We start from the raw sequence: 20,523 nt of genomic DNA, 5'->3' as shown, positions 1-20,523 counted from the left end.
TTGGCTCTATATTGGTACGATAGACAGATGTTCTCAGTCGCAAGCCTCAACTACAAACAACACATCTAGTTCAAAGCTTATACAGATTGAACTTTTTGTCGAAGTATGAAGACTCAAACCTAATGCGCGACCTGATCTTCCTCAAACATGTAAAGAGGAAGTTTAATAGGATACAATCTTGGAGGGTGAACGGGAGGGTGAAGAAGAACTAGCCTCGGCTACACAAGCTATCTTAGCAACGTAACCCTCCTCGACCATATCTTGCTCTTCCCCTGGCATCGACACGAGACGGCTGGGGAGAAGGATTCGCGAATTTAACCAGATTGAAGATGAATCTGAAGCCTCTCTGGCCTCATTCCTTGCCATGAATGGACCCTGCAAACATGAGAACCAGGCTCACCCCCTTTCAATCAGCCCATAAGCTACTTCCTGCATGATGATATTTCCCATGTTGAGCATCAAGGCTACGGTACTAATAACAGGGCAGCATCGGGGCCCGCATATATGCTGTCTCAAAGGGCTTAGTGGCTGTGGAATCGTGAGGACCTGGTCTGATCGACAGCAGCAGGGTCCGACCTTGTCGACATGGGATAAATGGATGTCATCACGGGGTTCAAGGAAGCAAAAACGTCACCCTGTCGTTTATTCTTAAGATGTATTGTGCTTCAATTAGATAGCTCTTTTAATAGCTGCGTTAACCCCCATGGAAGGTCGTCGAATGACAAAGTACCACTTTCTAATCCTTCAAAGACTTTCTCGTAGATATTCGCCACCTCCCAACTATCCCAAACTCCTTCACGTCGATTCATAGACCGTAGTATCATGATCGATCTGTTCCTAATTTCGGCGTCTGTACATGAAGCGCAAATTGTAGAAAGCTCGCGAACTAGATGTCCGTCGAAAGCAAACATTGGCCGGGGTTGAGAGTTCTCTAGCGTAATAATCTGCTCAATCTTGCTGAGTATTCTTTCGTAGTCACTCTTCGCGAACCCTGTGTTGTGAGGGTCGGTATCGAGAAAAGCTGACCATGTTGTCTGGTACAGCGACAACACAGCCAGGCGGCGTTTCTCCAGGGTTCCAAATGGATTTACCTGGACAGACATGACGAATAGTTGCATCTTTGAACTCCATGAAAGGAAAAGAGGTTTTATTAGATCGAGGGCATGGATGAAGGACTCGGTGGCTGATTGCGCAAGACTCTTGCAGCCAATTGTTTGATCGTCGTCGGGTAGAGTGTCGTTGCCAAAGAGACAGTCGTCGAAGAATGAATTCAAGGCGGTAAGAGAGTCTTCGGCTTCTGTGATGGTCAAGAAAGGCGCTTTGGGGTTGCCCATATCTATCTCTGTGGTGCAGTGAGTGATGTTGGAGAATGAGGTATCTCCTGTGAATGCACCGACACTTTTTCCGAGAGAGGAGAACATTGCAGCTAATGTTTTCAACAACCCATTGTTCGCTGGCTGACGGCTCATTCCACTCGGCGATGTCTTCGATGATGAAATGGCGCGTAGTGATTCTAGAAGTTGATGGCCGGCGCGAAGATGGCGCACCGAGTCAGCATAACGACGGTGCAAGTTCTCGATGCATATAAATATTGTACAGCACAGTAATGCGGTTTGTATGTTGGAGGCAGAATTCTCTGCCATGACCGGGCGTATTAGGGCAATAGCTTCACTGTATTTGAGATTTGCTTGATAGTCGTAGTCGATGGAATGGTTCAAGTTGGTTATGTTCCCCGGGTATGACGCGAGAAATCGCTGATGGGAAGCCCCCAGTGCACACAGCGCGTGTTTGATTGCAGTGTTTGAATAAGATAGTGGTAGTATGATGTCGTGCCAGAACTCTCTTGAGCCATCAATCATCTCAAGGTCGGGAATCACCCACTCCCTGGTATGGTAATACAGAGCAATATCAGCTGTGTTGATCATCACTCCGCCCGTCAAAGCTGGGCGTAATGTACTAGGCCCGCTGGTCATTTCGTCTGACTTCGGATGTAAGGGCAGCTCAAAGGAGGAAGTGCCGCTGATGTGAAGCGGCTCAGGGCTGCTCTGTGAATAGCCATCGCATGTCCATTTGTCTCTCAAGCAACGAAGGCAGGACGGCTTTGCTTCGTCGCATTTCAAGTGGCGACGTCTGCAACACTAGATTAGTCTTACAGCTCGTGCCATTCGGTTTTATCCGAGTAACTGACTTGCTAGATTAAAAATTCAGCCGGAGTTTTTTGTGCCGACCCGAGGTCTCAGAAACTTACCAAGTCCTGCAACCTGTTCTGACCTTGGGAACCTTGGCCCTGGTTCGCTTCTTCCGTGGTTGATCTTGAGGTTGTATGGTGGCCATGGTGATCCGTTTGTTACGAGAGGGCTAACCAGAGCTACATATCGGGGGAGCCTGAATGGACTTATAACATCACCAGCATGAATAGGGCTGTGCTAGCTCGTGATAGTTGACTCGTCCAAGCGTTTGCTGCAGCCCCCATGTCCGCGGGTCACCGTAGCCTGCGAGCTCATTGGTACTGCCGTAACTCGACCCACCATGGGCCGCTGTTTCACGTCGCCGACTCAGCCGAGAAGCGAGATGCTCTTTAGCGGCTTTTCCTTTTTGATGTTGGAATATTTCGTATTCCCGAGGGTTCTAGCTCGTGTCAAGAGACTACTTGCCGGATCTGTACTAATGCGTGTTTGAAGTGACAGTCTTGTCTTAATTTATCCCCGCGCTAGGCCTCGATATCCGTGCTACAGGGCTAGCCAACATCACAGCCACCACGGTTATGTCACAGCGGTATTGAGGCGCCCGATGGTGATTGGGCATCTGTACTAACATGGAACTTCACTTCATCCCATGATGGACCGGCGTAATGATGTGCGGAGGGTTTCCCCAAGCGGCAGGCCCTGTAGGTTAAAGATATGCTTGGAAATAGGATTGGAACTAGGCATCTTTCGGATTTGTTACGACAGATCCAAAGCTATCGTCATGGCTTCACAGTCAAGACTTCTCAATGGCCAAGTCTTGTGGCCCTTTCTGAGGTCCTCGCGTTTCCTAGAACCACATATCCATCAATATAAGTAGTCGGATTTGCTGACGAACCAGAATGGCAAATCAACAATCAACATGCTTCAGCTCAAGAGATTACCATGGTCAACAGCCGCCGTTGCTCTAAAGGCAGTCATTGTTCTCTTTGGCATCCTCCTTTGCTACCAAGCCTACACATTCTACGGCGAATGGGACTGGCCGAAATCTTTTAGTCATGGCACCACACAAGATCCTGTTTCTCTTGTTCACCCCCATGGCGGAAGCCAATGTTTACCCTCACTGAACTCCTCCCTTTTACTAGAGGCAAAGACGATACGGAATGCATGCCGACATATGCCTCTATACTCATCCTCAGACGTACGAATCGGAAGAGTCACCGCACACTTTGGCTCGGTCCAGGAACACTACCAGAAAGCGCTGGCTACGCATGTACTACATAGCATGATCCATGGTAACGAACTGGAAGTTATGTGTACTCCAGTTGTTGATTCGCTCTGGAACAAACCTGCCTTCATCTTGTCTCTCCTCTTGAAAGAGATGGTGAAGCCTACTCGAGAACGCTTGGAGTGGCTGTTCTGGGTGGACCGCGATACCCTCATCCTCGATCAGTGTCGCCCTTTGTCGAGCTTTCTCCCACCTCACGACGATAAGTCGGACGAAAACGAAGACAGAGATGACTCAGAACCCGAGCGAAGAGACGAGACGAAGTACGACGATATACATCTCTTGGTGACGAACGACTGGAACGGCCTTAACAATGGCGTATTCTTCGTCCGGGTTAACCAATGGGCAATTGAACTGTTCAGCGACATCGCTGCCTTTCGATACTACAGACCCAACGTCTCACTTCCATTTACTGAGCAAAGTGCGATGGAGATCATTATGAACGAACCAAAGTTCAAACCCAATGTTCGAGTTGTCCCTCAAGAGTGGTTCAACACTTATCCTAAAGGGTCGCCCACAGACTTCGTTGAGAAGGCGGATGAGGATGGTTTGAAGGACTATCATGCAAGACGAGGGGACTTTCTACTACATTTTGCAGGTCGTGGTGGAAGAGATGCGCTGATCAATGAGTGGACAGAGATGTTGGAGGGCACCAGAAGTATATGGCCTAAAGAAGAGGTTCAAAGGAATGCGACGACGAGTATTCGGGGATTCTGGTCCGGGCTCTGAACCATAGAGATGAGAAATGATCTGGAACAGGTTTTATCAACATACGCAATTAGATTTCATACCACACTTACTATCAATCTATAATTCTATTATTTAAGTAAACACGTATTATGTTATAGAAACAATAAACTGGTTGGCACGATGAACTCTTCTTACTCCTGTACTTACCCAAGACGCATTTCCGACAGCCTTCGGCCGGGAGGTACGTGTATAAAGACAGTTCAAAAAAATGCCCTATAGCTAAGAAAAGAAAGCCGCCTACACATATATGCAAGAAGGGTGAATTGCAAGGACTGCAAGCTTTCTCCTCATCCTGAGCATCATCGTGTTTGCAAGCTGATCCAGTAAACACAGTCAGCGAAGGCGGGAAACTTATTCTCCAATTGGAGGTTCACCTGTCATCCAAATGACACGGTTCCGTGGTCTAGTTGGTTATGGCATCTCGTTAACACCGAGAAGGTCCCCGGTTCGATCCCGGGCGGAACCACGTTTTTTGCCCTAAGCCCATCGAGCGATACGTATTTTTGCCCCGATTTGGTGTTGGGGACATTCCCAGCAGGTTTAATCATGGCTGAGTGGTAAGATTCCCCAAGGCGAAGCGGCAAGGCATTTTTTGTTTTTGCATTGAATGCCCTCCAGGTATATAAAAACCGTGGCTTGAGACACCTCCACCAACATCTGCCTCGCCCATACCAAGCAACTGATGAGGCTTGCCTGGAAACAGGACAACGCAGACAGCCATAGAGAAGAGACATTTGGTTAGTACTTGGGATCTGCAATCAGCCTGCCAAGGCCGGTCCGGTTGTCGAGGCCAGACTCTTGGTGGCGTGAGACGCACGAATGAACGTGGAATTGTTTCGCTGAATTCATGGCGTTCAATAACCATAAAATTAAGTCTTTCAGCCTCACAGGGAAAAGCATGCTGCTAAGCCATTTGCAACTCACCAACGCTCGTCAAACTCAGCCCTACCATTAATCGTCTTTGTCTTTGGACCGTACCATGCTTCATCCGGCAGCCAGAAACGAGCTGGTGATGCGTGACATGGAAAGTTCCGCTTGGAAGAACTCACACGATAAAACTGAGGCTGAAGAGCTGAAAGCCCTGAAAAGGAGGACTGGATTTGGGCTGCAAGTGGCTGGCTGCGACGATGTTCTCGGTCCTTGGCATCTAACAACGAGTGCAGTACCTCATGCGAACGATGGCCAGTTTTGAGTATTCAATACAGTTGTATATCCCCCATTCATCAGATAAGATAAATCTTCATTCATTGCTCAACACTAACTCAGCATGGATTTGCAATGAACACCTTTTCATTTTCCATACTCCTCGGTGCCCTTCTCTCGCAAGCCGATGCTGCTGAGCAGAAGCACATCGATGAAGCCTGCAATGATGTTTCGGGAATCATCGGATGTAGTAGCACTTTTACGTATCCCGACTACCCGAAAGCCATTTATAGTAAGGCAACGCAGCTTCCAACTCTTTCCCAACTAACATCGATGATACAGACGGCAACGGTGTCCAGACTGATACAGAAATTGTGCCTAAAGAAGTCAATATCTGTACCGCTGTCGAGGAGGCACTTGGCAGTCCCGGCTTTGTGAATAACGCCGAAACGTATTGCTCTTGTCTCTCAAATGCCATTTACTGGGGCACCAGTTCAAATGCCAAACCCAGCTACGACGGTCAGATCAATGCGCACTTAACGCAGGGATACCTTGACGTGATATCCAGGGAGGAAACAGTATGTCAACTTGATCGTGTCATACGCGTCATTCTCTGACCGTTCAAAGTGTCTTTCCGACAGTGGATACAGCGTAGTGACGGACAGAGCATCGGTGGTTAGGAGCCAGCTTGCAGCAACAAATGGGTGGACTATCCTTCGAGCCCCTGAGGTATGACAGCCCATCGACACAATATTGTCATTGTGCAGCCACTAACAGGGTTCCAGATTGACGTAGCGACGTACAAGAAGCTCGCCGAAGCGGTAATGTCCTGCTATACAGGAACGTATGACGGCCCCAAAGTTCGTGCCTTTTTCGCCAGCTACGTTCAAAACTCATACAGCATCACCGAAAGCGATTTCGTCGGGATGCTCAACAAATGGGTTTCCTTGTTTGACGCTCTCAGGGAGAAGACAACAGATGTTCAGGCCTATTCGAAGCAAGTTCAAGCGCGTCTCAAGAATGTCTCCGCCAAAGTCAACTCAGTCAAGGCCAACGTCTGTAAAAACAATGCCTGTAAGGGGACGACGCCTTCCAACGCGTTCAAGAAGTGTAAGAAATATAGCATCAAGGAATGGAACGTTGACTAAATATCTATAGATGTAAGCACGATGACAACAGTCAAGAGTCTGCAAGGTGTCCCCAGTGCTGCAGGGAAGTCACTCGCAAACATTCCCAAGATGAAGCAGATTACACAGAATGCCATCAAGTACACCACAACCCCGGCAGATGAGGCCTACTATCTGAAGTTGATGAATGAATATCGCATCAACTCTTTGAGAGACGTGATAAAGGCCTTCAGGGTGACTCAGTATTTCCCCCAGGCAGCAGATGACTTAAAAAAGCTCACTGGGACTTTCAACCTCATCAGCAACCATGCGGGCGCCGCAAAGACTGCTGCCACGTCCATCAATCAGATCCTGTCTGTCAATTGGGCCAAGAACTCTGAGCTTTCCAAGACGGAATCTGGCCGCAAAGTCCGTGATGGTCTTATCAGCATCCAGAAGAGCTTCAGGAATGATCTGAAAGGCCCCCTTGAAAATCTCATCAAGGCCAACAAAGCAGTAGAAGATATCCTCGTTCAGCTACCTCTTCGGAAGAAGAGACTTGGGATTTTGTCTGGGGGTGTCTCTTACAGCCACTGGATCGAGGCTAAAATGCCTGTGCCGTGCAAGAAAGAGGAGACATATTGTAAGGCCATTGGGGGCATCGAGGGGAAAATGACCTACCAGGAAGTCCAGGCTTGTGAGTTTGGACCTCAAAAGGTTCCATTCATTAAAAATGTCATTCCATATATGAAGTATCGCTTTGTTTGATACCCTGTCGACCTTTGATGGAGCATCGTTGGATAAGGCATTCACGAGGTGCATGGGCAATTCCTTTGGGGATCTATGGACTCATGCAGACCAACAAAGGCTTTATAGAGGCTTTGGACTTAGACGAAGAGTGTTGAAGATCTTTTGTAATAAATTTGTTGCTCTCTGCCCCCATTGTCTGCTGGTCTGTGACGGAGAGTAAGTCCAATACCACGTAACCATGACATGATCTCGATTCTCCAACGTCACTCGCCAATTACTGGCTATTCACGGCTTAGCCCTAATCTTATTTTTCACCGCTGTCTTTGCTTTCCATCATCTCCCATTCTTTTTGACGTCCCGTGATACCCTATTACCCCATGAAAACACCAACCCCGCAAACTGCTCCATGATCCGGGGAGATTCGGGGCGCTAGTCCGGGCCGGCTGCACACCTATTAGCTAACGGTTTCCTCCACAGTCGAGAAAAGTCTGAGTTTTAACTCCTGCACTTAGACGCCACTGCATATGGAAATTAATGCGGTAGTAGTCATGGGTTAACTATTACCTAAATGTTGAGACGCGGGTCGAGGGAAGGGAAGGGAAGAAAATTCTGCAGATGCAGGGAGGATGAGGATGTATCTATAAAAGGCAGTCATGCCAAGTCTTGAGGCTCAGTGTTTTGTAGAACAACTCGATAAGATTTGATAGCCTGAGATCTATCGAAAAGCCGAAAAAAAAAAACATCATGGCCACCAAGAGTATTGAAGAGATCCGCTCTCACTCACCGAGCCCATCAGCTCTGAGTCTGGGCCAATGCATTGGCAATCCTGTACGTCACCTACCATGTCTTCTACCTAAACTTCAACTAAAGGAAGTGAATAGTCCCCACTGGCCATGGGCACCTTCGCCACTACGCTTCTCACTCTGTCCTTGTCCATGATGGGCTTCCGTGGAGTCGAGACCCAGACAATCTTCATTGGCAACCTTTGCTTCGCCGCTGGCCTTTGCATGTTTGTCTCTGCTCAGTGGGAGATGGCTCGCGGTAACACCTTCGGCTACTCAGCGTTGAGCGCCTATGGTAAGTGACTGAAATGAAACTCGAGGTAGGAGTTGTGACCCAACGCTAATCAATTCTCTAGCTGTTTTCTATGGTGGTTACGGCGTCATACTGTGCCCATCACTTGGTGTTCTCGACTCTTATGGCGGGCCAACACCTGAGTATCACAACGCGTTGGGATTCTACGTTCTGAGTAAGTCTCTATTGATGCACCTATTGATCCGACAGCTAATCTTCCTGTAGTTTGGGCGGTCTTGACACTGTTTTTCATGCTTGGATCCGCTCCTATGTAAGAGTTCTTACATCCTTTGATATTCAGAAAGCTGACAAACTTTAGTAATCTGGTTTCCTTCGGCATTTTTACCACTATTTTCTTCTGCTTCACCCTTGACGCGGCCTCCAACTTCGCCCATGCGGATGGAAAAGTCAAGGTTGCAAAGAGCCTCATGAAGGCTGCCGGTGTCTTTGGCTTTGTCTCCGGTCTCTTGGGATATTACAGCTGTGCGGCCGCTATGTGCGCTGATGCACTTCCATTTGAGCTGCCTTGCGGGGACACATCAAGATTCTTCAAGAAGACTCGCAAGCAGTTGTGATTTCTTTCAGGGGCATATCGTCTGCCTCGCCTAGCCATTTGGCCCTCTACCCAAGCCATTTTGTCGCCGGCGCGAGAGAGCTCTATCTCGCGAGGAAAGATCTTTGCGGTGTCTTTATAGGTTGCGCTAGCCGTGAAGACGTCGTTGATCAACTCGATCTTCCGGGAGTCCCTCCCTGTCTGTTGGCGGGATGATTGGCTTCGCCCTGGGATTCCATGGTGGTGACTAACCATTAGATTCGTAGGCAGACAAGTCTTCGGCATCGATATTCTTGAATTACCACTTTTCATTAACCAGTCGTTCCACGAGAATTCTGACTCTAGTATGACCGGCTGCAAGGTTGCCGGGCCCCAGAAATTGCTAGGCACGAACTCGGATTTTCCCATCATCCTCCTCAACAGCAAAGGAAGCGAACCTGGCACCTCTTTCTTTCAAATATTTATCGCGTCGTATCAAATGAGAAATAAATACGTTTCTTCGACTTGAGAAGACGTATGGGAGTCCTTCTCATACCAGTCCTCAGGCCATCCCTCCTTTCGGAACGGGATGCTCATCAATCGATCCGGGGTATTTGTTGATACAGGTGCGGCGTCAGCTGCAGCACAAACTTGGGAGGGATCCTCGATTGGCAGTTTCTGTAGGTCCTACAAAGACGTGAGTTGTATTGAGATTGCATTTGCTGCTGTACTCACCGTCAAGACCTGCTAGACAACGTTGGCCATGTCACTGTCAGAGGACGACATTTGTCATAAAGTTTCAGTATGGAGAGGCTTTGACGGCTGAAGATGTGCTCACTATGGTTGGGAGATTGCGTACTTGTTCAGGGATTGAGTTGAATGATGTTGAAAGAGAATTTTCTAGCCGTTGTTTTGTGTGTTGGGAAAGCTGAGGTGTGAAAATTGTGAGTTGGGAAACGGCAGAACAACAAAAACATTCCAGAATCATAGCAGGCCAACAATGAAGCAAGTAACTTAGGAATAATGGTTTGGTCAAGTGTATCACTCGCTGGCACTGGCATTGACTGATAACTGCCACATGCCGGAGCGACACGTTACCATTCAATCTACCTGCAAGCACATCGCGTACTTCAGAAGATTTCTGTCTGATGCTCCGCATTTATCGAGAAAATGAATGACAGGTGTTTAAGACTCTCTGGGTGTTTATTATTGCAACCGGTATTCACCATTTGGCTCACGCCATCCACTAGAAACTCGGTCATGTACTGAAACTGGCCAACGGGAAAGCTCTCATGTCAAATCAATAGGCATTGGTCCCTCCTAATGTCTCTGTTAAAGTGATCCCCTATGCCACCTCGCGAGGTTATCACCATCGGTACAGGCGGCGTCGTTCAACCTCGTCCTCCTCCCCTTTCAGTGATTGCGACCGCAGAAGGAGTTTTGATTGTTTACATTCTGGTATCCCACGCTGACATGGCCATTGGAATTATCCCAGCGTGCCCAGCCTGCCTTGAAAGTACCACATCGGCTGCTGACGCTCTCCTGGATCTGCTGGCGAACAATCGTTGCGCTGCAGGTGGTGCGTCCGGAAGTGTTGTTACAAAAGTAACTGGCAACCCTACCCGAGATAACGTAGTAGTGATCGCGAGGCTGGACAGTGTGACCACTACCGCACCCATCCCTCAACAACTTGACTGTGAGGTCGGCATCATTGCGATTAAGTGAGGAGCCCTCACAGGTGACTCGCCAGCTCTGGCGCTTGTCCAAAGCAGATGAGGCATCGGCGTCTTCGCCTATCGGCTCAAGGTTCATGTCAACCTTGGTATGATGGGCAACCCCATCGTCGTCGATATGAACCCGGTAAAATCCGTCTGGGGTATCGTCAGGGATAGTGAAGCCCTCCTCCACAGAGGCTCCAGGGACATCGAAGCGTTTCATGAGCTTCGAATCCTCGGCCTGGGGTACGGCGAGCCCAAAGGCTGAAGAGGAGAGAAGTGCCGGGACGAGGATTGAGAAGTGCATATTGACTACAAGTATTGCAATTGGGTTGAAGTAGCTGTCTCTGCAAAGGGTATGATTTAGAGTAACAGGTGTTTGAACTGTGAGATGCTTGAGCTTGCTGTAGTTTTCTACCTGAAGTCCCTAACTACTTATTTATACATTTCACGAGGCCGCAGTCATCGTGGGCTTGAAGTCGGATCCAACATGACATGGGACATTGAACCTATACAAGCATAACACCAACCGTCGTTCCTTCCATAACGAGTTCAGGCCGCCAACTATGTACAGTGGTAGGGCAAGGATATGATGTTTTCTTGCGGCACAAAATGCACAGTAGAGGGGCGACTTCGTGAAGGTTCAAGCAGCTTTGATATTCAGACCAAGAACAGAAATCGCCGCCTTACATAATGAGGTAGCTTTGCTGTTCGGTAGGTAAGCGAGCCAATCGTTATGACACGGGATCTTGGTGCTTCCCGTATATGTGGCTAGAATAGGAATTGCCCAGAGTCACCAAGCGCAGAAACTGTTACGGGTCTATCGGCATCCGAGAAGGAGAGCATCATATGGTATTCTGGACCCCTGGAACGCTTTGATGCAACGGCGTGGTGTAAAAAAGGGTACAGTGGATCGCTACAGGAAGAACCCCAATAAAAAAGACTGCTGTGCCATTAGAATGCTGCGAGTCAATAGCCGGTACGATTTTACCGCGGCTCGTTCCCGGGAGAGCCGAGCATCAAATACCGTTCAATTGCAGGCGTTCTAGAAAAAGTCCTAGCGAGATAGATTTTAACACTGGATATTGTAGCCAGAGAAACATGATAAAGAACACATACTTGGCGAGAATCTATCATTGCTGAGGCAGATAGCTCAAAGCCAGTCAGGAGAGTCCAGATGTCGATGTGATGAGTTGAAAAGCATCAGATATAACTGGAGCACATGCTTTAACGCCTCTAAAATCCCCCTCACCTCTTGCTCAAGTATGAATGTTGCCGTTACGTCTTGAGCTTACGCCAAGAGCTGTAAAGAGCTGATATAGCCTGAGTATGAACTCACCTGAAGCTATGCCAGGTTCGGAAGCTCAGTGTTTAGCAGCGCGCCAGTTCAAAGCCTTTTTGAGCTTGGCAGAAAGGAACATAGTGGCAGTCCAAAAGTGTACCACTAAGGGCATACTCGCACATGTGACATGATATGGTCCTGAGCGAACCCGGATGTTGACTTTGGTGAGAACATAAAGACAGAACTAGAATACCATATAATTCTCAGCTCGTGAGGTTGCCAACACGTATTTAAATATCCGAAACAGATGAAAATGTTGAGACCGCTTTAACGTAAATATAGGACACTCTGTACTAAATTTAGTTCAATATTCCCTTCTCAACTCTGACGTATTCTTGCTCTACGAGGTTAGTTCCACACAATGAGTGGAGAGGGAATCCATAAGCTTCTGTCGAAACCTTTCTTGTTGAAACTGCCATGACTGTCACTTAATAATGCTTTCACTGACAGCAGAACAATGGAAGCGTCCAGCTCCCACCTGCCCAAGTACCGACAGAAGACCATGTAAAGTCATATGAGATGAAGCCGTAGAGATCAACAACCAAATGATTCCAAGGAGAACTTCAGATGGCGCCATGGCACAAGCCAAAGACACCCTTCCATATGACGGCTACATACAAGGCCAAGGGTCGTCAAATCAAGACTCGGGGAGAATGGCCAATACTGTATGGATGATGGGAGTATGATACCTGCAAAACTTGAGAAGTTGATTAACCTTGACGAGTAAAGCAAGGAAGGATAAAATGGCATCCCTACAAAAGGAAAAAATCACTCTGCCTTGCGGCGCTTCCTTTGCGTATCCACAGACCCTTCTTCATCGCCTCATGGCACCCACGTCACTCCACTCGGAGGGGATACTACCAGAAGCGACCGCAAATCCAACTCACCATGAGGGGCACAATATATCCGTATCTCACATACTTTCTACAAGTTCACCAGCTATAAAACATAGATCACCTGGATAGCACGCCTTTTAGACCTTTTCGCTTCATCCCGTCGTAGTATCCTAGAAAGGGGTTTAACAATTCTTTTACAAAACTGCATTACTTTCATCTTCTCTTCTTAACATAATGAGCCTTCCCTTCCCTAAAGTTACCCACTGACTGTTGACATGGAATGAAGTCCTCTCTTCAGAAATACCTTTCGTACGCCTTTGCAGACTCTAAAACCATCTGGTCAAACGGGATCCAACCTTGGCCTGTTGCTTCAACCGCTTTAGTAGCATCGACCTTGAACCCGCCATTGGGAATACGGTAGTCTTGCAGGTATCCCTTTCCTGGTTCGCCCTTTCCAATGATCCCCTGTCTATCGGGATAAGCCTTTCGCAACAAGTCGCGATAAGCCTGGATGTTCCCAAAGTTGCCATTCCCTCCAGCGATGTACCGCTGCCCATCGGCCACTTCTTTCTTGTCGACCGCAAAGACCATGAGTCGTGCGACATCGCGCACGTCAACATGTGTTCCATTGCCAGGTCCGGCAGACGACATGTTCTCCCCGTTCATGATACGATACGGAACGATGGCGGTCTCACTCAACTTCTCCGGGTCTTCAGGCAGAAGAAGCGGCGGCCCAGCCACCCAGACCGGATTGACAGCTGTCATTGTGAAATTGATACGATCTTTGTTCTTTTGCCGGAACTCCCAGAATGCGCGCTCTGCTTTGACCTTGCTTGCGACGTAGATCTGGTGGCCAGTCACATCTGAGCCAGCCTTCATGATCGCATCCTCAATTTGGTCATTCCAGTCTTCTTCCGTGTAACCCTTCTCTGGGTGCTTCGGTTTACAGCCTCTGACAGCCACGATGGAGGATACATACACAAACGACTTGACGGCAGGCTCTCTGGCAGCTGACTCGAGAATTCCGAGAGTCCCTTGTAGCGAAGAACCGATGACGTAGTCGATATTGGTGTTACTGAAGTCAACTGGCGCCGCGACGTGAGCTATCGCCGTCGTATTTTTCACAGCGTCATCAAAAGCTCCCTTCGCCATGAGATCGGGAACCAAAATTCTCGTGAGTTGACCAGAAGAAGCGTATGACGGGAGTGCTGAGAGGAGGCTCGAGGCTGAGGACTGACTTCGTACTGCAGCACGGACAGAATAGTTGGCGGCAAGGAAAGCTTCAACGGTACGTGCGCCGATGAAACCATTTGCGCCCGTGACAAGAACGAGACCCTTTGTCGGGGACATGTTGAGTATGAATGCTTCCGTGATCTTGGAAGAATCTGTAGAGAAAAAGAAAAGAGATAAGTCGATTCTAAATAGTTACTGTCTGTCTTTTGAGTCAAAATGTTCGACCCTTATCTTAGTGAACTTTTAGTCTGGCGACATCGTCCCGGGTTCAGAAATTATCTGCGATGTTTGGTGTAAACCGCCTGGAGATTAGTGTTATCGCCGATTCTAGTCGCTGCCACAGTGACATTCCAGAGGCCTAGCCACTAATCTGCAGGACATTTGTCGATCGTGGATCCACTTGTAGGGCAGAGCTGCCGCGTACATGGAAGGCCCGAAAGAATGATAGCTATCTCCGGGCCAGTGAAATTGCTCAAGATGCCTGCATCTTTTGGTGAGTTGGTGCTTCGGATGGAGAGCTCGGAGGGACGGGAGAGTCGGACAGCATTGCGAAGCACATCCGCTGTTTTAGTGGAAGGAAAGCAGACGCCGTAGGGGGGCATTCAGTGGCTGGCGCCCCACTGCCTCCGAGGGCTCATTCATTCTAGCTTTGTGCGACAGACAACACCAACAACCGCACAATTGCACAATCTCAGTCTCCGAAATCAGACCAAGAATGTGTTTTTTGAGCAATGATCTGGTCTGGGCCTTGCTAAAACTCGTCCAGCGTTGCCTACTGCAGGCAGCAATGCATGGACCCAATTCAAGGCTGACAGGCTCAGCCCCAGCTCAGCCCCCGCTCTTTGGTTCTTCAATAAGATTTGAACCGTCAAACCGCCAACAGACAAACCCAAGCAACAAACATGCCTTCACCTCAAAACGACTTTGAATTTTCGCCTCGCGAGTCCCGCATCATCGGTGCGTTACTGGGTGTCCATGCCGGTGACTCGCTTGGCGCAACGCTCGAGTTCAAAACTCATACGGACATCGCCCGTGAATACCCTCTCGGTCTTCGTGATATCGTGGGCGGAGGCCCCTTTCGATGGTCACAGGGCCATGCAACAGACGATACAGATATGACTCGCGGAGTCCTCCTTGCATATCACGACTACAAGGACGGCGACGACATCGCGCAGCTCGCTGGCGACTATTTCATCAGTTGGCTTCACGGCGACTGGCCAGGCAGGCGCCCGGGAAGTCGGCCTGAGGATATTGGAGGGGCCACTGCTACTGGGCTCAGACTCTATAAGCAGACGCAAGACCCTGACCGCGCCGGAGCTGGGCAAGGTAGTGCCGGCAACGGAAGCTTGATGCGCTGCATCCCAACCGGATTGTTCCAACGCGATCCCCAGAAGTTGGTTGAGGAAAGCATTCGTATCAGCAAGATCACCCACGACGACAAGAGATGCACGGTCGCGTGCGCGGCCTACAACACGATTGTTTCAAAGCTCATCGACCAAGTCGCACCCCAAGACGCCATTGAGGCAGGTCTCAATGTCGCCGAAACTCTTGAAGGAGGATCTGGTCCAGTGTATAGAGCTATTGAACTCGGCAAATCCCTCAACATAGCAACAATGGCTGCCACAGGACCTTCACCCGAACTTGGAGGGAGATGCAGTGGATACGTCCTCGAGTCACTGAGTCTCGCGATCGCTGCGGTTCTTGACACTCGCAGCCTGGAGGACGTTGTCGTGGATGTTGTTCGAATTGGCTGGGATACAGACACAAACGGAGCGATCGCAGGAGGAATATTGGGAGCTAGGGATGGAGCATCAGCTATCCCTCACCACTGGAAATCAGTCTTGCAATTTGGGCGTGAGTTCGAGAACACGGCTTTGAGTATTTTCGAGAAAAACGCAGCCGCCTAAGAGCCCAGTCCTGTCGAGTACATTGGTTGCCAACAACGTCCAGGCCAGCATAGGTTCATCAGATAATAGAGGTCCGAGGCCACATGAATAAGTTAATGCCATCTTGAGAAATGATATCTGATCACTGGAATGTACAGTGGATCGGTCATGAGCTCGAAAGGTCGACATCTGAGAGCGCTCGAGTGGCAGCAGGACTGGAAGTTACGAACAGGCAAGCCTTGTCGCCGCGCACTCCCACATTGATCTATCCATTTCGCCATCTTTGCAGCAGCTCTGTGACCCCATCGAGTGATAATAAGGGTTGACGACGTGGATGTGCGCAGCCGGTACTAGCCTGGAAATGTTAGCGATCTTGGGGAGAAAGCAAGCATCAGCCCTTGATACAGGATGTCAACACAAACTTAGGAAAGGGTATCCTAGATTTACCTAAACTTATACCAAGTTACCTAAGTCTTTTACCAAACTACTAAATACCCCCGAAGTTACCTAAAGCCGAAAGACTTCATCATCGAGGAAGGCATCCAAGTTCCCCAGGCCTGACGAGACCATATTTGCAAATTGACCCCAGCCCGAGAAATCGACTCCAGACATGCCATTAAAGTCCAATCCGCCGTTCTCGCCCATTAAGTCCGTATAAGAAGTCTTGTCGCTCGGCGTATCCATCGGTATGACATTGGACTGGAGAGCGTTGTCTTGTGCATGTCCATCCAGGAATACGTTTGGATGCATCCGATTCACTTGGCGTAAGGCCTCAACCCGTAATTCCTCCAGCAAGAAACAGTATCTTTCTGACAAGGAGCCCTTCTCAACCATGGTTGACATGTGTGATTGGCATCGAGCTGCAGCTGTAAAGTATTTGCTATAAGTCTCAGGAGGTGACGCCCATTTCTGTATCACATAGATATATAGAACCATGGCTGCAGTGAAGGCAAAATATGCAGTGACCTAATATTATAAATCAGTTGAGGTATCGGAAGAAGAATTGGTTGTACTGTGATAAGGTTGAGAGGTTAAAAGAAGCCCCAACCCCGAGGACACATATGTGAAGAACACCGATAGCCACATACGGGCAATATACTCATTACCCTCACTTTTATCTGAGATCTTGTCTTTGGGTCAAGAGCTAGATATCCTGGAACTGGTTGTACGTACCCAGAATGCTCGGAACATTTGTCCGTTGTCGGTCATCTCATCGATCAGACCGACTGTTTGGATGGCAGCTTCGAGGCATCTTTGCACACTCTCTTGAGTTGCAGCATCGTTCTCACTGCCCCTTCTATTCTGACGCGATATCCTTGCAAAGTTGTTGAGGACAGCTTGTCGATGCGTGAGTATTATAGCATGCCAGTAAGTTAGATTCAGGACATTCCGTTGCCGTTGAACGATTGGAACGAGAAACGATGTACTGAAGTAATCGGCATCGAGAAACTGGGAGAACTCAGCTCGCCAGTCTGCGAGGGCTTTTGAGACGAGTTGTGTTTCCTCTAAGCGTTTGGAAATCGAGATTGGCTTAACTGAATAAAGACCACGCAGGATTTGGCCTATGATACGAGCAAGCCTATATCATGAGTCAGTATGCTTCTTACAGATCAAATTGAGACGAGGCATTACTTCATATGTCCAAGTGGAGCAAGCATAACCGAGTAGCCTTTCGTTGACCCAGCAAGATTTATGTGGTCCTTAGTTATGTCACCATCGTCAACACAAGCTGGAAGCTCTGTGTCGATATCGTCATCGTGAAAGTTGCGTGGTCTACCTAGAGATACACTGAGATATGCATCAAGAGTGTAGGCGCACCAGAAGGTTCTCCGGCGGCTTTCGACTTCAATATGGTTCAACCCGCTTATGACACCAGGTCGTTTATTTCGATTGAGCCCGATAGCAAGCGCTAGGTTTGTAACAATGCCAAACTGACTCCAGCAGTGGTTGACTCGGGACTGGGTTCCAAGGTAGTAACACTGCAGAAGACGAGCCTGAACGCTAGTGAGCCGTATTGAACCACTCTCTTTCGAGAGTTGATGCTCAGCTGCCAAGTAATACCGTGAGCTGTATCATGCATCAGCATAAGCCACAAAGCCCTGTCAAAGACAGGTACCCTACCTGAGGTCTGATGGTCCTGGTCTGTCGTTCTCAGGCATGTATACTCTAGCATGGGCCAAGATCATGAAGAGCAAAGCCACTTTTGCGGCGGAATTATTTGGGTCACGCATAGTCCCTAACGTCTCATAAAACTCTGAGAACCATTCTTGAATGGTGGGTCGGTGAAGAAAACGGTATGTTGGCATGGCAAAGTCGAAGTAACGATCCACCAAGCGCTGAGCATCCTCTTTGGGAAGCATCATACAAAAGTTTGGATCATAGTCAGGGTTTTGAAGAGGGGCATCGCCAAAAGTGAAGATGCTTCCTGGCCCAGAGAACGATATTGCTTGGTGCATCCGCTTCTGAACCCTGAGAAGGAATGACACGCCAGAGGCCGGGCCGATGTAGTGACCTTGAAGATCCTCCTGAGACGGCTCAGGGGACTGCTGCACCGACGTTACAGCCCGTGAGCCCGAGCCCGTGCCGCTCTGTTCCATGAGATGAGAGGACATGCCATAGTCCTGAAACTCTACACTCTGGCTTGTAGCATTTGCCATGTACTGTTGCGCCAAATCGGTAGGGCTGGTATCCTCGCTCCGAGGCATTGTACCTTGAGCCGACACAGTTATGCTCTCATTCCCTACCTCATTCGCTGACGGTATTACCGGCAAACGACCTCTGGCATAAGCCGAGTCAAAAGTGCACGAAACCCTTGTCCGGGTACAGAACTTGCACGGCTGCATGCCATTGCATTTGATCTTCCGTCTATACAGATTAGCTTAGGGTTGATCTATGCGAAGAATTGCCTAGGGTTGCGTTACTTCTTGCATCCATCGCACGCCCTGGTCACTCTGACCCTCTCAGCGTTCTTTTTCCGCTTCTTTGCTACATGTATGCTGTTGGTATCTTCTGACGGTGTTGGGAGTATGGATGAAGTCATTGGAGCCACGTCTATCCACTCGTCTAGACGTAAATCTGTGTATGCGGTGAAACTGACTGAGGCTGTACTGAACGGAAAAGAAAGGATGAAACTGGGTAAAGATTGGACGGAAAAGCGAATCCGGGGATGAGACATGGATAATTGTCCTCATAAGAACCCCGCAATCTATGTCACGTGTGTCCCGGAGGAAGGAATAGACAAGACCTGCCCCAACTGACAGAAAGATTTAGGTAACCTGATCAAAGACTTAAGTAGCTTTGTATGAGTTTAGGATACCTTTTGCTTGGCTTATTTTACACCCTATGTCAAGGCCTGACGTTTTCTTGCTCTCCAAGGCTCTCGTCGCTCGCATTCCCGGCATCAAACCCGGTGACAAATCCGATGGAGATCCTGGTTGGAGCGGATGAGGGGTACCTCGCGTTAGCTTCCACGTTCATCCTTACCATTCCCTGACTCGAATAAAGCCAACCTGTTGAAGCTACAAGAGGTACTTATTATCTGCGTCAGTATACGTCGAATTGAGTCTATCATTGTTTATCAATACGCTCGCAACGTATCACAGTTCCCAAAAATGGCATCAGCTGTCTCAAAGCGCCTTGAGGGCAAGACAATTCTCATCACCGGAGCATCCTCCGGCATCGGAAAGGCCACAGCCTTTGAGTTCGCCCGCACCAGTCCCAACAACCTCAAGTTGGTCTTGACAGCACGACGGATTGACAGTCTTCGTCAAATCGCCGAAGATATCGTCAAGGAAGTTGGCGGTGGTGTCAAGGTGCACCCTGTCCAGCTGGACGTCAGCAAGCCTGATGAGGTACGGTCTTTCGTGAGCAAATTGCCGGCAGAGTTTAGCGAGATTGATGTCTTGGTGAATAATGCGTAAGTCCCCCTAAGATATTGATTGAGAAGGAGATTGACTGACTCTTCTTCACAGTGGTCTTGTCAAGGGCGTTGATAAGGCTCCTGAGATCAAGGAGGAAGACATCAACGTCATGTTCGCTACCAACGTCACAGGCTTGATCAACATGACACAAGCTATCCTCCCTATGATGCTGAAGCGCAACAGCGGCGAGGGAGCCGGCGACATCATCAACATTGGCTCTATCGCAGGTCGCGAGCCTTACGTTGGTGGTAGCATCTACTGTGCAACCAAGGCCGCCATCCACTCCTTCACTGAGAGTCTGCGCAAGGAGCTTATCTCGAAACGCATCAGAGTCATCAGAATTGATCCAGGCCAAGTGGAGACCGAGTTCTCGGTCGTCAGATTTTACGGCAACAAAGAAAAGGCAGATGCAGTCTATGCGTAAGTTTGCACCTCTCCAGATCGTTGAAGAACCATGAGCTGATCAGTTATAGTGGTTGTGAGCCTTTGACACCGGATGATATTGCTGAAGCGATTGTCTTTGCTGCTGGCAGAAGGGAGAATGTAGTCATTGCTGATACCTTGATATTCCCAAACCACCAGGCTGCGGCTACGATTATGCACAGAAAGAGCTAGGAGCTACGTATCATAGATGAACCAAGACACCAATACAAACAGACATCCTCAAGGTATAAATAAGTTTGCACGTAAGTTACTGGCAATTGACGTTGTTCAAGGCTCGCACGATCTTCAATTACTTTTCACAATTGCCAAGTATTGCATGAA

At 48.7% G+C, this 20,523-nt stretch overlaps 8 protein-coding genes and 1 non-coding gene across 9 annotated transcripts; 6 read left to right on the top strand and 3 right to left on the bottom strand.

Moving 5' to 3' along the window:
- Positions 1–3,105: 3,105 nt before the first annotated feature.
- On the top strand, positions 3,106–4,200 carry J7337_012529 (uncharacterized protein; the record flags this gene model as incomplete). Its single annotated transcript, XM_044830046.1, has 1 exon — positions 3,106–4,200. The coding sequence occupies one exon, from the start codon at positions 3,106–3,108 to the stop codon at positions 4,198–4,200; it is 1,095 nt and encodes a 364-aa protein (XP_044674962.1).
- A 413-nt stretch (positions 4,201–4,613) lies between these two features.
- Positions 4,614–4,687, top strand: J7337_012528. The gene has a single exon. It is a non-coding gene; the product is annotated as a tRNA-Val (tRNA).
- An 812-nt stretch (positions 4,688–5,499) lies between these two features.
- On the top strand, positions 5,500–7,238 carry J7337_012527 (uncharacterized protein; the record flags this gene model as incomplete). Its single annotated transcript, XM_044830045.1, has 5 exons — positions 5,500–5,656; positions 5,707–5,942; positions 5,992–6,093; positions 6,150–6,474; positions 6,523–7,238. The coding sequence occupies 5 exons, from the start codon at positions 5,500–5,502 to the stop codon at positions 7,236–7,238; spliced, it is 1,536 nt and encodes a 511-aa protein (XP_044674961.1).
- Positions 7,239–7,964: 726 nt separating this feature from the next.
- J7337_012526 (uncharacterized protein) lies at positions 7,965–8,869 on the top strand (the record flags this gene model as incomplete). The annotated part of the gene is made up of 5 exons (XM_044830044.1): positions 7,965–8,048; positions 8,102–8,297; positions 8,359–8,469; positions 8,520–8,565; positions 8,614–8,869. 5 exons carry the CDS (start codon positions 7,965–7,967, stop codon positions 8,867–8,869), a joined length of 693 nt encoding a protein of 230 aa, XP_044674960.1.
- A 1,370-nt stretch (positions 8,870–10,239) lies between these two features.
- Positions 10,240–10,848, bottom strand: J7337_012525 (uncharacterized protein; the record flags this gene model as incomplete). Its single annotated transcript, XM_044830043.1, has 1 exon — positions 10,240–10,848. The coding sequence occupies one exon, from the start codon at positions 10,846–10,848 to the stop codon at positions 10,240–10,242; it is 609 nt and encodes a 202-aa protein (XP_044674959.1).
- Positions 10,849–13,013: 2,165 nt separating this feature from the next.
- J7337_012524 (uncharacterized protein) lies at positions 13,014–14,069 on the bottom strand (the record flags this gene model as incomplete). Its single annotated transcript, XM_044830042.1, has 1 exon — positions 13,014–14,069. The coding sequence occupies one exon, from the start codon at positions 14,067–14,069 to the stop codon at positions 13,014–13,016; it is 1,056 nt and encodes a 351-aa protein (XP_044674958.1).
- Positions 14,070–14,854: 785 nt separating this feature from the next.
- J7337_012523 (uncharacterized protein) lies at positions 14,855–15,859 on the top strand (the record flags this gene model as incomplete). Its single annotated transcript, XM_044830041.1, has 1 exon — positions 14,855–15,859. The coding sequence occupies one exon, from the start codon at positions 14,855–14,857 to the stop codon at positions 15,857–15,859; it is 1,005 nt and encodes a 334-aa protein (XP_044674957.1).
- Positions 15,860–16,345: 486 nt separating this feature from the next.
- Positions 16,346–18,543, bottom strand: J7337_012522 (uncharacterized protein; the record flags this gene model as incomplete). The annotated part of the gene is made up of 3 exons (XM_044830040.1): positions 16,346–16,747; positions 17,012–17,417; positions 17,960–18,543. 3 exons carry the CDS (start codon positions 18,541–18,543, stop codon positions 16,346–16,348), a joined length of 1,392 nt encoding a protein of 463 aa, XP_044674956.1.
- A 906-nt stretch (positions 18,544–19,449) lies between these two features.
- On the top strand, positions 19,450–20,373 carry J7337_012521 (uncharacterized protein; the record flags this gene model as incomplete). The annotated part of the gene is made up of 3 exons (XM_044830039.1): positions 19,450–19,754; positions 19,810–20,178; positions 20,199–20,373. The coding sequence occupies 3 exons, from the start codon at positions 19,450–19,452 to the stop codon at positions 20,371–20,373; spliced, it is 849 nt and encodes a 282-aa protein (XP_044674955.1).
- Between the last annotated feature and the right edge of the window lie 150 nt (positions 20,374–20,523).

The sequence above is a fragment of the Fusarium musae genome, chromosome 10 (genome assembly GCF_019915245.1).
Source record: "Fusarium musae strain F31 chromosome 10, whole genome shotgun sequence".
NCBI classification, from domain to species: domain Eukaryota; kingdom Fungi; phylum Ascomycota; class Sordariomycetes; order Hypocreales; family Nectriaceae; genus Fusarium; species Fusarium musae.
This window is presented reverse-complemented; position numbering and strand designations above follow the sequence as displayed.